Source organism: Numida meleagris, chromosome 4, assembly GCF_002078875.1.
Source record: "Numida meleagris isolate 19003 breed g44 Domestic line chromosome 4, NumMel1.0, whole genome shotgun sequence".
Classification (NCBI taxonomy): domain Eukaryota; kingdom Metazoa; phylum Chordata; class Aves; order Galliformes; family Numididae; genus Numida; species Numida meleagris.
In genome coordinates, this window is record NC_034412.1 from 43,256,000 (window position 1) to 43,271,233 (window position 15,234).

At 36.8% G+C, this 15,234-nt stretch overlaps 1 protein-coding gene across 3 annotated transcripts in view; it reads left to right on the top strand.

Annotated features, from left to right (window-relative positions):
* The window catches only part of DKK2 (dickkopf WNT signaling pathway inhibitor 2), a 161,051-nt gene continuing 146,632 nt past the window's right edge, over positions 816-15,234 (top strand). The window contains exons 1-3 of one of the 3 annotated variants that reach the window (XM_021395763.1): positions 816-2,575; positions 3,350-3,517; positions 4,000-4,172. In XM_021395763.1, the coding sequence (XP_021251438.1) occupies positions 4,064-4,172 (109 nt within the window). In that variant the 5' untranslated portion in view covers positions 816-2,575; positions 3,350-3,517; positions 4,000-4,063. Of the gene's footprint in view, positions 4,173-15,234 lie in introns of all 3 variants that reach the window. The other 2 variants (XM_021395762.1, XM_021395765.1) reach the window with 2 other exon arrangements.

Genomic DNA, 15,234 nt, shown 5'->3' on the forward strand with positions numbered 1-15,234 from the left:
CATAGACAACGGCATCAAGTACACCTTCAGCAAGTTTGCAGATGACACCAAGCTGAGCAGTGCAGTTGATACACTGGAAGGAAGGGAAGCCATCTGGAGGGACCTGGACAGGTTGGAGAAGTGGGCCCATGAGAACCTAATGAGGTTCAACAAGGCCAAATGCAGAGTGCTGCACTTGGGCTGGGGCAATCTCAGGTATTTATACAGACTGGGGGAAGAAGAATTTGAGAGCAGCCCTGTGGAGAAGGACTTGGAGTCCTGGTGGACAAGAAGCTGGATGTGAGCCAGCAGTATTCTCTTGCAGCCTGGAAGGCCAACTATGTTCTGGGCTGCATTAAAAGAGGAGTGGCCAGCAGGGAGAGGGAGGTGATTGTCCCCCTCTACTCAGCTCTTGTGAGGCCCCATCTGGACTACTGTGTTCAGGCCTGGGGCCCCCAGCAAAGACATGGGGCTCTTGGAACAGGTCCATAGAAGGGCCACTAAGATGATCAGAGGACTGGAGCACCTCTCCTATGAAGAAAGGTTAAGGGAACAAGGCTTGTTAAGTTTGGAGAAGAGAAGGCTCCGGGGAGACCTCATTGTGGCCTTCCAGTACATGAAGGGAGTGTATAAACAGGAGGGGGTATGACTGTTCACATGGGTGGATAATGATAGGACAAGGGGGATTGGTTTTAAACTAAGACATGAGAGGTTTAGGTTAGATATTAGGAGGAAGTTTTTCACTCAGAGGGTGGTGACGCACTGGAACAGGTTGCCCAGGGAGGTTGTGGATGTCCCATCCCTGAAGGCATTCAAAGCCAGGCTGGACATGGCTCTGGGCAGCCTGGTCTAGTGGTTGGCAGCCCTGTATGCAGCAGGGGGGTTGAAACTAGATGATCATTATGGTCCTTCTCAACCCACGCCATTCTATGATACTAACAGGCCTTAGACATCTTGTGATTTACAAAAAAAAAAAAAAATTCTAAAATGTCTTTAAGTTCAAGGCTAGATTTTACTATAGTAAAAATTAGATTAATTAACTTTACTCAAAAAGTAAATGAGAAATGATGTAAGAAAAAGAACATGAGTTTAAAATCTTGAGTTGTGGACAGAGGAAGGAATCTGAATTTGAGGAAGATTTACTTTAGTTCTTGGACAGCTGAGTTTATATACCTGTAATTAAAAAAAAAGGTGAATGTTTTGCTTCTTATCTCCCAGTATAAACTCATATTCCAGAAAGGAAAGAACAGAAGTAACTCCCTTCACCTCTATTATTTTTTACAGAAAAGTGAATATGAAGTGTATTTTGTGTCAGAGGCCAACTGTGTTGAGTAACTGTATAAAAATGTTTTATTATTTCATTTTTCTTTTGGCCTTTTTTATGATTGTTTTTTCCAGATGTGTCCATTCCAAATAAATATCTGTGAGCTTTCCTTGGAGCAGTCAGAAACCACTAATGAGTTGTTATAGCAGCTGTGTCAGACTACTACCTGTTTTCAAGCAAATTCCCATATCTTATTGTTGCGTTTCTTAAAAGCATCTAATCCAAAGCAGTGCTGAATATTTTTGATTTCAGATGAAGCACTCAGCATTGTGAATAATCAAGCTCATGAAGACATCTGTAGACCTTTACTAATGTGTCTTCAAAATGTCAGCTATAAACACATTTGTGACATGAACTATCAAAAGCTTAGGTCTTGTCCCTGTTTATATTATAGAACAAGAAGCAAACCCAGAAAGATCGCATCCTAGGAAGACTACTCGGGGTTAGGATGTATTTTTCTTTTCCACTTATTTCTGCTTCTATGAATGCCATAATTTGTATCCTCATTGGGTGGCTGACTTTGACTAACTGCTGTCATGCATATGCTCTTTTCACTGCCACTTTCTTCTTCTTCTTCCACAGACGGCTGAATGAGTTGCATGCCAGAAGCTTATTGTGAGCTGGAAAGAGCATGAAAGTGTCCTTTCTGGCTTTATTTCAATATCTTAGCCAGATCCTGATGTTGGGTGGAACCCGGAAAGTATTCACATAGAAAAACAATTAAGAAAATGCCATGAACAGTATTAATTTGATTTTATTTTCTTAATGTGAATTTATCTGACTCATTCGAGCAATGTTTATTTCAAAGGCTCAGAAATACTTATTTCTTTCTCTTAAACTGAATAATGAAAATATTTCACTTGCCCTTTTTTTTTGTAGGTACTAAGCAAGCTGGAAGTAAAAACTTATTGGTTCCTTAAATTCAGTAGGAGGAAATAGGTTTCAGAGTAATGAAACATGTTCTGTGTTGTAAATACTGTTCCTTCTTGCTGCTTATAATATAGATTATGTTTTCTCTTTGTAATAAAAAACCTAACAATAATTATTCTATAAGTTAATCTATGATTTAATAAATTGCTTGTATACATATTGATATAGGTGAATTGATAGCTTCCAAGACAAATCAAGCAGCTTTGACTGTGACCAACCAGGAATAGATAAATAATGCATATGAATAATTCTTTCTTGGCTGAAGAACTGAAGGTTGAATTTGCTTAAGAAGACTTATCTTGAAACAGGAGCAGTTTGTCTGAGTAATGCTTCAGTTACAGGGTAAGAATGTTAATAAAAATATGAATAGATTAATCAGTTCTAACACTTACTGCACTAGTTCCAAATTCAGTTGTATGTACCTTTCCAAGGTTCTTTTTATTTGTTGTGAAAAGCAGACTTGCATTGCAGTGCACAGACAAAGAATTCAAAAGCTAAAGGCAGACTTTAATGTCAGTCTTCGTGTCAGAGAAGAATTTACCGTCTTGGCACCGCTCGTCATCCGGATTACAACTGCTTAAGGTGACCAACTGAACTAGACACAATCTCTTCAGGAATGGGAATATAAGATTCTATGTCTATTGCTTTTTCCCAGAAAATAGTGAAGCCTTTCTAGAAGAAGTTAACCTGCTTGTTCATTTTCAGATAAATATGTTGCAGAAGCATGAAGTCCAAGTATGAACTCATTCCATCCTGTGGGATTGTTTTAGCATGTATCTGGTGATTGATACTTAAAAAAAAAAAAAAAGAAGTCTTTAATGATGTTGGGAGGAGGGTCAAACTTGAAACCGTCTTAAAACTTGGAGTTACATTAAGTGAATTTGCAGAATAATTTTACTCTTACTTGGTTTGGCTGTTGCTTCCTCATTTTAGGAATTAATGGAGGTATTAGGAATTATGGAATGGTATTAGCACAGTATTTACAGCATGTCTTGCTTTCTAGAGCTTGGGCTGCCTGTACTTTGCAACTGCCCATCTCTGCGTCTGTGCCAAAATTCCCCCAAAACAGTGTGTATTGATACTTCACATGTCCTTTCTTTCTGCCTCTACATACAGCTGGCACCGTTTCTGTCCCCTTGGCAAAGATTTGCAGCAGAGCTGCTGCATAGATGTGTTTGATACGGTTGTGCTGATGGAAGATGTATTGATGTGGAAGATTATATACCCGTAATAAATATATCCTCAGCTTTCCCCTGCCGTTTTGATCTGCAACTCTCTAAGAAGGTGATGCTCCTTAGAACCATTTTATAGTTGTCTAGTGATATCTGATTGTCCAGAGGCTAGGCAGTAGAGGAAAAAAAGAGGTTCCCTAATACACCTGAAGGACTACTGAAGAGTGACATGAAACTGGTATTCGTGTCAAAACAAGTTTTCAGTGTTTAACCTTGCCTATCTTTAGAAATTGGTGTTATATTTGCTGGAGGTTTTCCACTGAATATATTTGGTTGTTGCTTTTTCAGAGTCAGTATGAATTTAGATAGCAGCACTGATAGTCCTTATAGTCAGAAAAGCATTCAGTGTTTTTAAGAAATTTAAAGAGCTTATTACGGTATATATTTCCCACCTTATTTCCCATCTTGTTATTGCATCTGGTGGCCAATTAGAAGCCACTGGTATGTAAAGTCACATTGTTTTTTCCAAACCTTTGTTAGATTATTCTTAAATGCATCAGATGTATTTACTTTGGTACTATTTATATCTTGCAGATGACCAGAGCAAGTAATAAAAATTATATTTAAAGGTAGTAGAAATGTTTGACAGTTGAAGTGGATGAGAGGAAAATGGTGGAGAAGAGATGATTTACAACGCTGTGATAGAAAGAAAGCAGTTCAAGATCAGAATAGATCCCAGATAACTTGCCTTCATATCTGTTGGCCTAGTAAGTACTAATTTATAGAATTAAAAAGATCATGAAAAATAGATGTTGTTTATGAATCAGGAAGCTCATTAGTGATTAAAAATATATATATATGTTCAGAAAGCTGATGGCCTACTGCCCCAGAAAGTCATAGTGCTTGTCAGAGTTTGAGATACTGCAGAAAATTGCCACACATTTTAATGTGGATCCTACAACCAGTTACAAGCCCAATCCTGAACTGCTTTCTCAGACAAAACTTCTACTGGAGTTTTTAAGAGCTTTGTCTGAGTGAAGACTGGGAGATGTGACATCTTTCTGCTTAAACTCAACATTTATTTAAAAATCTCTCCCCCCAGTCTGTGACTTCATAGTTGGCCCAACTACGGGATTTTCCTTAAAATAATTTGCTTGTAACAGCATGGCAGCTTCTGTTGGTCATTCATACTATTAGAGATACTACTAGCGGATGCACCTCACTGAGCTGTTGTTGAATCACTGGAAGTTCAGGAAATCAATTTCATTTTCACTCAGTTCAGATCCAAAACTATTGGAGTAAAAGCAATCTTTTTGTTGGAATAGAATTGCATAAAAGACACTCAACTAGCCACTAGTACAATAAAATGGTATGTTTAAAAAATTTAATGTCAATGACTCGTGTTTCAAAAATCTTAAATAAAATAAATCTCCAGCCAGAAAACCAGTGCTCAGCTGTAGCACAAGAATGACTTGCCAAACAATCATCTGAAGCAGGCGGTTCCAATTTTGCAAAGCTTTAGGGGCTCCTGGCAGAGAGGACAACTGTGTTATATACATGCTGACAAGTACATGATAAGCAAGCTTCCCACTTGCTGCAATCTTGTCAGTTTAATTACCCTCCAGTGGCTATTTGTGATAGCCACTTGGGAAGTCAGTACTGAGGATACAAGTTTAAGTCAGATTCCGCTAGTTATCAAGAAATTGCACGTTTTGTTAGAAAAAGTAGGGTGTGGCTTAAAAGGGGTGAAAGCTACCACAGCTGTAAAATTCAAAATAAGCATTTCTCTGTAATTCTGTTTCTAAACTTATAACCAGCAAAATTCTGAAACCAAAACACCTCTTTTCAAAAGGAGTCAAAGCTTCTAAAGTTAGGTCATTTGCCTAAACTTAATTAACAGCAAAGTTTCTTGCTGTCTGCTTTGGTATACATAAAAATACTCACAAGGATGTGTATCATGAGTTTAAAATTGCGAATTTCTATTAACAGAACCTAATTTCTCATTAGTGTAAGGTGAGATTGAGATTCTGTGACATTTTGAGGATCTTTTTCCTGTAGTGATTAAGTTATATGAGGAAATGCTACGTATTTGTTAAAGTAGTTATGATTTCCTATTTTTGAATATAAAGTAGTTGATCTTGTTACGCAAGGAGAAAGCAATCAAATTGCTTTTTGATACATAGATACGATAGAGTTTTGCCCTTGAGGATGTCATTTTATTCATGTTACTTAAACATATTTTTATTCTCTGCCTTTCAAAAGTACTACTGTTATTTTCAGTTCAAATTTCCAAGCTTTTACTGTAAATGTTTTGAAATGATTTTTAATATCAAATATTAAAATACCTTTACTATTTAGATATCTCAGTTTTTCAGTGTAAATTAGCCTCAAATTATTCTTAATTCTCAAACCTGAATTTCTTTCATCATATTTTTCTAATAGTGTAACTGTGAAGGGCAGGGAGTAACAAGGTATTGTTAACAGCTATGACTTTATACATAATTAACTGTGGAGAACCATATCTTTGGTCTATGATGTGATGCAGCTTTAAGTCCGTTGCTGTCAGAGGAGACTTTGGAGACTGAACTCTAACTGGTTTGTTTATTTTTGTTTTTGTTTATATAATGCCTAATGCAGTAGGGTTGTGATCTGAAGCAGGCCTTCCAGGCACTGTTGCAGTATAGATACGTAATAACATTAACTCTCTTTTATAGTACATTCTTCTTCCAATTGGCTATTGGCTTTATGGATTATTTTTTCTTCAAATGTACTGTACTAGTTTACCATCCTCCTCCTACCCTACGTATTTTATTTCACCATTTACAACCTTGCTAGGTCGTCATTTTTAAAATATTTCTCTGTTGTAGTGGGATTTAGAACATGCTCCAGAGTAATATAATCTTCAATGTTTTTCTCCTTGGTGTTAGCAATTTAGAAGACAAGTAGATTGCTAAATATAAAATTGAGGCATAAAACATTGTTATCCACTGTGATACCTTCTGCGATTGTGGATTTGTTTTGTTTTGTTTTTCTTCTGTTTCCTTGGAGACTTCTGATTACAGACTTGATTAGGATATCACATTGGTTGGCAGTTATCCACCAGAGATTAACCTTACTCCCTTTATGTGGAAGAAGGTGTGTCATATCAATGCCTGTGTGGTCTGTACCATGCAAGTTATATAGGGTAAAATTTATTTTGGCATGGTTATAGAGCAGATTGCTTTTATTAGTCAACAGGATCGGTGAGTCCTTGTCATTTACTGTAAACCATAGTTCAACATACTAAGAAGATACTGCTTTTGAAGTATGTGAAGTTGAGAAAATTTAGCAGCTGAAAGCACGTTCTGGAACAGTGTAAACATCCGCTTGCTCACTTCTTGTACTGTTACTTTGTCATCTGTTTCTCCTGTTTTGGAGAAAGGATACTAGGCTCAATGGAATATTGATGTGACCGTATATAGAATCACAGAATCGTTTGATTTGGAAGAGACCTTAAAGGCCATCTCCCCTGCAATGAACAGGAACGCCTACAGCTCCATCAGGTGCTCAGAGCCCCTTGAGCCTGATTTTGGATGTCTCCAGGGATGGAGCATGCACCACCTCTCTGGGCAACTTGTTCCAGTGCCTCACCACTCTCAATGTAAAAAAAAAAAAAACTTCTTCCTCATGTCCAATCTAAATTTCCCCTCTCTTAGTTTGAAACCATTTCCCCTTGTCCTGTCACAGCAGACCCTGCTAAAGAGTCTGTCCCCTTCTTTCTTACAGCCCCCCTTTAGATACTGAAAGGCCGCTCTCAGGTCTCCCAGGAGCCTTCTCTTCTTCAGGCTGTGCAGCTTCAGCTCTCTCAGCCTGTCCCTGCAGGGAGGTGTTCCATCCCTTGGGTCATTTTTGTGGCCCTCCTCTGGATGCACTCCAACAGATCTGGGTCTCTTCTGTACTGAGGACTCCATATCTGGACACGGTACTCCAGGTGAGACCTCGCAGCGCAGAGCAGAGGGGCAGGATCACCTCCCTGACCTGCTGGCTGTCCTTCTGTTAATGCAGCCCAGGATATGGTTGGCTTTTTGGGCTATGTGAGTGCACTGCTGGCTCATGTCTGCTTTTACATTCTGCCGGTGTCATAAATTTCCTTTATCTGCATATGTGTACAGAGGAGGGAGAGAGAGATTTTAAGGGATAGTATTGGAAAGTTTCCCCAAAGTATACTTTTCTTAGTTTGCGTTAAGCACAAAAGAAAATAGAAATGAGGATATAGAATCTCTTAGAAACTTAGATCTTAATTAACTGAGAATGAGAATTAGATGGTATTTCTCCTAGAGTTCTGAAAAAGCCAATATGAAAACTTCGTGTATAATCCCAGTTTTTTAAAATAAGTCTGCCCAATCAGGTTGTTTCCCAAGAATATCTGTAATTTGGAATTGTAATACGTGCCAGTGTTAAAAACTCAGAGCCCAATAATGATGATCTTCCTGAAGTCAAAAGCTGAAAAATACTCATTAGAATGAGTTGGATCAGCCCCGGAGTTTGTTTGACAGTGATCACGTAGCTCTTTCTGTTTGTCATTAACAAAAGTAAAGTTGTCAGGAGAATTTGCTCTTTTGCTGCTATTTGGTTTACTGGCTTTCCACTGTTAATGCTAATAAAACTTTTTTTTGTCAGCAGATGCAAATGAGACTTAGTTTAGCAACAGCAGACTTTTTAAACACAACTTTTAGTTTTTTCCATACAGTTACATTTTAAGAGCTGAATGGGAACCACATGAAGAAGGCAGATTTAAATGTTCCTAATGCAGATTTGCAATACTGTTTTTGCTGACATTTCCTCCCCCTCCCCCAGCCAGGTATGTCCTGTTAATGAAAGGGTATAGCCTTCCACAGATTATTAGAAAACTCAGATGGTATTTGAGGGATAAAAATTTGTCACTGTAATTTGACTATGGTCAGTTGGAAAGAAAATGCAAACAAATCTAAACAAATTACAGGATCTTCCTGAACTGAGGATCCAATTTTAATTACTGTTATCCCTATTAAGTGCCATGAGAAAGGCTTGGAAGGTTACTTTTTTCTTAAACAAACAAACACTTCCTCCTTTGCATGGACAACTAAATCCATTTTATTGTGTCCATAAAAGCACAGCGTTACTGAGATTTGAAACTGAAAGTCTGTTGAATTTCAGGAGGAAACTATGACTGTTTGTTTACAGCTGTGTAGCTGTCACAAACTGTCAGGGATTCACCTTTACCTGGATTGCTTAGAGCTTGTACTTTGAGAATAAGGTCTTATGTACTGTTGCCATTTCATTTGAAGTTCTGCATGTTAGTAGCTAAGCTACCGTTATTTGTATCTCACTTATTACAGTAGATATATGTACCAACCTGGGTTCAGTATAATACTTAGAAAACTGTCATAAAGTGCCTGTTCTGTATATGAAGGGCTGGTAAAACTTATAATACTGTTTAAATGTAAAGCTAAGCTGAGAAGAAGAAATATATATAAAATGAAGAGCTGAACTGCAGTTGCTCCTGCTTCTTTCCCTTCATTTGGGCAGGAAAAAAAACAAGTAACCATGTTAACTCCCTTTCATTTGGTTATTTTTATAATCTGTTCTACACACTGAAAGCACTGGTTGTATTTCTTGAAAGACCACCAAATTTATATTAATGTATTTCTGTTTATAAAATATGACATTAAAAGATAATAGTCTTAAATGAGAAGAACATGAGAGAAGCTTAAAAACAGTGAGGTTTTTCACTAATACTGTTTGAGTGCACTGATATAATGACATATCCTAACACAAGTTATGTCACAGATTGTTAAAAAATATATATGAATATACCAAACAGTACACATAATCCACAACTTACTAGCCTTTTCCATTTTACTTTGAAAAATCAGTCCACTTTCTAAAGACTAAAAGTTAGTGTAGAAAATGGAAACGTCTGGGGTTCAGCAAAGACGTTTGATCATTGCTTAATTGGAGCACTCTTTAGTTGAGAGATCTTTAATCAGAAACAACACCTCTGATCTTATTTCCTTTGCTCTCTTGCTGTCAGAAGTCAAACCCTCTAGGATTTTGTTAAAAAAAACATCCAAACACAACAAGTCCTTTTTTGTTCCTTACATTTCTTATATTTTAAATACCTTTAGGAAATGTTTTTCATTAGATGAAGAATAAAAGGCAAGTGTTATTGTGCATAGCCATATTTGGCATTTCATGATACTCAGCCAAAAAAAATCAATGTGATCCATATGTTGAAATAGTATGCTGCTGGGGCATTTTTTCTGTAATGCACTGCAAATGAGATTGTGTGCTGTGAAGCTGGTATATGTGTTTCTCTTCTTGTATTTGCCTTTGCAGAAAAGTACAGAATAATATTTTTCAGAGTAACATAATTGTTTTTTCTTCTTTATCTGCATTAGTTTCCGCAGAGGGTGGAGTAAATGTGATTGTTCCCTTTCCCTTCACTCTGGCTGTTGTCAGCAGGATGGATGCAAAGTGAGCATTGTGAATTATTATCTTGTTTCAGATTCTAGACTACCTATGAAAATGGAAGCAGATGCCAGATAGAAGTATGGCAGTAGTGCCTCATGATATATAAGTGTTCCTCTTAGTCATTGTCTCCATCATGAGTTTGTTCTTGCAGAAAAAGTTTGAACCTAAAAATACAAAGAGGAAATTTCTAGGTGGGTGGGTTTACAGAAGCTTCTTTTATTTCATCTTTGTATCTGTTCCCTTGTAACCCACATTGCTACAGCTGTATTCAATAGGTGTAGCTCAGGTAAAGAGATTACTCTAACTTTGTCTTACATTGTGATCTGTGTGTCATTATGTCTTAGTGTTAAAGGTAAATGATGCTCACCTAAAAATCCTTTTTACTTAGCATAGAACGCATGGAATTGAGTGGGATTAACTCTCTTATTGGAAGATTCAGTTTGGCTCAAGTAGGGTAAGAATAGATAAGACACAAGTTGTGGAGGTACAGAATTTGAATTGTCTTATTCAAGTTGCTTCTTACAGTAAGAAAGTTTGTGGCAAATTCACAAGTTTATTGGATGAAGAAAATGTAATATCGTGGATGATGTGCCTTGGCTTGCTGTCTTGCACAATTTATGACTTAAAAATCTCAAAATTCGGTTTGTGTGCTGTTATACTATGGTGAGCTCTAAAAAATGGGTAATTGATTTCAAAGAGTAAGAATTGAGTAACTGCTGGTGTATTGAAACTGGGAGAAGAATTGATAAAGGTCAGATTTTACAATTTCTGTTAAGCTTGTGGGGCCTTAAATAAAGTTCTTAATGACTTCGAAGAGATGTGGTAACATCTTATTACTGGAGTTTTTGAAGGCACTGAACTGAAAGGAAACTAGGAATGATAGATAATGCTGAATCAAAGAAACAAGAAATATAGATTGAAAATAATAGTCTTTGCCAAAAGAAAGGCTAAAAAAATAAAACAAAAAAACCCAAAAAGAATAAAATACAAAGAAAAGGAAGACACATGTTCAACGTGGAAGAGAAGTCCCAAAACACTAGCACAAAATGGAGAGGAAAGGCAGAGTTAGAAATAATTTTGCAAAGTGGTATTTCAGGCAAATGCTATTGAATGGTTGCTGGTGTGGAAACTCTTGAAGGCCCTTTGTGATCTCTAGAGCTTGATCATTGTTATGTGGTGTATGGCTGTGATAAGGATGAGCTTGGACTGCGGTGTTCACTGAGAGACATCTTGTTGATGGAATTCTGATAAAGGAAAAGGGATGTAATGAAGGCCGTCTCCACCTTCACATACGAGAATGTCATAAAAGCTCATTCACTTGTTTATGTTCACATTTCCATATTTGAGGTGAGACTTTGACAAGAAATCTGGTGACTTTGGCAGAACTTAACGTCCTTTCCCTCCCTCCTCACCAGCAGCTTTCTGGTGTAGCTACAAAGTAAAACACCATATGCCCCAGGCTTCAGTTCTGCTGTATCTTCTGCTTTAATTTAATAGTCACATAATTTCATTTTCTTCTCCAGATGCGGCTTCATTAGGTCTGGCTAGAATTCTGTTTGGCATAAAATTTTGAGATCTTAGAACTTATGTTCATGCAACTTTAGGAAAAGAGAGGGATGTGGACTGGTAAAGAGTAAAAGAGTATCACGATAGAGAAGAAATAGTGCTACGGGGGAATGATGTGCTTTGCAGTTTGGACTTTACAAAGGCTGTTTTGTAACTCTTGGCCACAGAATGTTTTGATAAATTGATGTTTATGTGCACAAAAATAGTGGCTCTACCAAGGACATGAACTCCATAGCGTAGGTCCCTTATTTAACTCAGAGACAAGAAGATGCTGGGAGCCGTTTTCGCAGCAGTGAAACAGCATTCCAACAGTGAATAGTAGGAACAAAGATATATTTCTGTTTGGGCATATTTTGTTGCTTGGTATTTAGTCTGTTTGCAGCAGGCATATTAATATCACCATGACTTTTATTAGTTCAAATCCCACGTGAAGCTACTAAGTAAGCACTGACTTTGTTGCTATTGCTCTGAATGTTGTGGTTTTATTATTGAAACATAATGGTTAAATGGGGTGTAGTGTTCTCTGTGGCCATCTGTTTTTAAAATGTTTGTTCTGGCAAAATTAAAATGGATGAATGCATATAAATAAAAAGCATTATTTCTGTTAAGTAAACATCCAAAAAGACTCAAATGCCAAAAAATTACTTTCATTTGTTTTCTTCCTGTGGGTGAATTTGTTACGTCTCCTAGAACACAGAGAAACAAACATAGTTTTTCTGTATAATTATATTGCAGATAAATATTTGATTCTGCATCCACTGTGCAATCTTAATCAGAATGTTGCAATCCAATTATGAAAAAAATTGTATTCTTCCTCATTAAAAAAAAAATCCACTAAAAATGGGACTGTAGAGTTGCACCTTGAAAAGGGCAATCCTCATGTCTCAGTTTAATTGCAGTTGTACTGTTTTTTATTCTTTTTGCTCTGGAGGAGTGCAGTGTGAAAACTTTTCATTTTCCAAAGTGACTAGTGGCTTTGGATGTCTTGCTGGAAGAGTCTACAAGTTTTCAATGTGAAACATATAGAAAAATTTGAATTATCTTTTCTTTGTCAGACAACCAAGTTTGCTTGTTGTCTCTTACACTCTGCTTACACACCAAACACATGAAAGTTGGAAACAGTTTATCACTTTTTCCTGCATTTTGTGAAAAGATAACATATTTCTTAGATTTCTTTTTATGTATGTACCTACTGGGAAAAACCTATTGATGCTAGTGAGCCTTTCTCCCAGGAAGGGGAAGGGGTATCAATCTTTCGATGAAGGAGATTCAGGATGAACCACAACCTTCTAAAACAAACAAGAATGAATTCCAAGTTATAACTGACAATTACCTTGGTTGTGACTCTTTTTTTTTTTTTTTAAACTTGCTGTCAGTTGTGTCTTAGAAGTCATTAGTAAGTCACTGATATGTTGTGATTGAGTTACTGTCCCTGGAGGTGTTAGAGAAATGTTTAGATGTACTAAGGGATGTGTTTTAGTGGGGAAATGTTGCTGGTAGGTGGATGATTGGAGTGGATGATTTTGGAGGTATTTCCAACCTTGGTGGTTCTATGATTCTATTGTATTTGCTCCTTTTCAGTTTCTGACTAGTTGAGCAGGACGCTGTATTCAATGCTATGGTAAAAATCTGAGTTGGAATACTGATGATTTTACATTTTAAATTAGACACAGATTATGCAGAATATCCTGCTAACTCAGTTGGTGCAGATTTGTTTGTATCTATAAATACCCCTGAAAAATAGATACTTTCATATTTTTATTTGGACATTCTCCCATAACTTTTATTCTCATGAGTACGTGAAGTAGCATGTCTTCATTTCTTTATGGAGCCTTCAGTTTTTTCACCATAAAAAATGAAACTGTATAGAATGAGGGAATTTGTTCTTTATGCTGACCACAATAAAATTGGAAGGAGATCCATTCTCATTAAAACTGTCTCAGGCAAAGTAATTTATTATAACCACAGAAGTACTATTCATACACCAGTTGTAAGAAATGAAATTTTAGAGACATCTCATGGGGTTTTTCACCAGCCACAGAGTTCAGGGGAGACTAATGTAATGCTTTCATTTATTTTAGAGGAGCAAGAGCAAATGAGAGTAAGCTTTATTATTAATATTATTCTCATCTGAGGCTGAGATAAAATATGCTAAACCTAGAAATTGTTGCATTTTGCTTTTGCAGGATGAAATGCAACCAGAAATACTCTTTCTTCAGAAGTTGATAATATCAATGAAATAATCCAAATACCTCCAAGTACTTGATTTTATTCATTGTACATTTAATTTTACTGAAGATTTCATGTAAGTTTATGACTTTGAAAGGAAGAGTTTGTGAAATCTGCATAAAAGTAATGTGTGGTAGCTATAGTCATGTTACATTCCTTTCATGATAATGTTCAGTCTCTAGTTGTTTATTTTTTATGGTGAAGTTCTTTTTATGGAAGTCAACTTCCAGTGAAGTTCTTCTATTTTTTTTTTTTAGGTCTAAACCAATCTCAATTCATTTCAGTCTGCTTTTACTGTCCATGTAACACCTCAGAGTCAAACCACTCACTACCACCAACTTTAGTGAGAGTAAAATGTGTTTTTACATCTGCATTTTTGACATTCTTTTTCACAATCTGTTTCCACTTTCTTTAATAAAAGTCTCCAGGTCTGATCCAATAAGCCAATGCATAAAAATATGTTAACTTCTGAGCCATGAGTATTTTAACTGACAATGAAATGTCTACCTCACTTTTATAAATGCTTATTTTAGAGCCTTTCAGAGCCTACTTTGCATTTACTTACTATAAAAATATTCTTCTCAACTCCAGTCACTTTTATCATGTTGGTTGGAATTTGAAAGAGAATAACAAACCCCAGACTGATAATATTTAAATTAGGCATCAGTGAACAATTAGAACAAGATCAGAAGAAAAAGAAGGAAGTCTGTATCTCAAACTATTATGGTTTTAATACGAACAGATTTATATAGTTCTTGGTCAGTGTAAACTGACTGTTGTTTTGAAGTTAACAGAGCTAGACCATTTAACTTAATACGTGAATATGAAATTATTGTTTTCCATATATAAAATAATATTTGTAAAAAAGCCCACTAAACACACACAAATAACTCTGATCCCAAAAGATGTCCCTACAATCCCTTTACATTTCTGGTTTACTTCTGAAGTGTTATTCAGGCCATGTCATGTATTAGCTGCCTTCTATCTACCTGTACTGTGAGGACCAGCTTATGAGCAGCCTCCAACCCAAACACAGATACATGGTTCCCAGGTTTGGTACCCGCGTCGCTGCATGGACTCCTCTGTTAAAGCAGAGAGCGGAACAAACTGTCATCTCTGCTGGTGGCTGGTGTACCTTGCTCCCATATGCAAGAGAGAAGCTGGTGGGAGGACAGTTACAATGCTTTTGGCTGATAAAAAGACTACCATGCTTTAAGCCTAAATGTTTTGGTGTGGATAGGCTTTCTAACTAGCTGGAACTCTTTTGTCTTCTCCTAGGTGGCAGGAGATGAAAGACTGCATAATTGGATTACTGAGTTGTTTAATATCTATATTTCCTTCTGGTGTCTTGTTCTGGTTTAAGGCAAGAGTAACTTTGTGGCTATTCAGCTGTGCTTTCCTCCAGCCAGCTCAGGCTTCCCCATGATTTGTGTCCTACTTTCTCATCACATTTTGCTTAATGTTTGTGTGTTAACATTTCTTACTGAAGCTGTACAGTATCTCATCCCACATGTCAATCAGGATGTTAGTGTGGGAAACCAG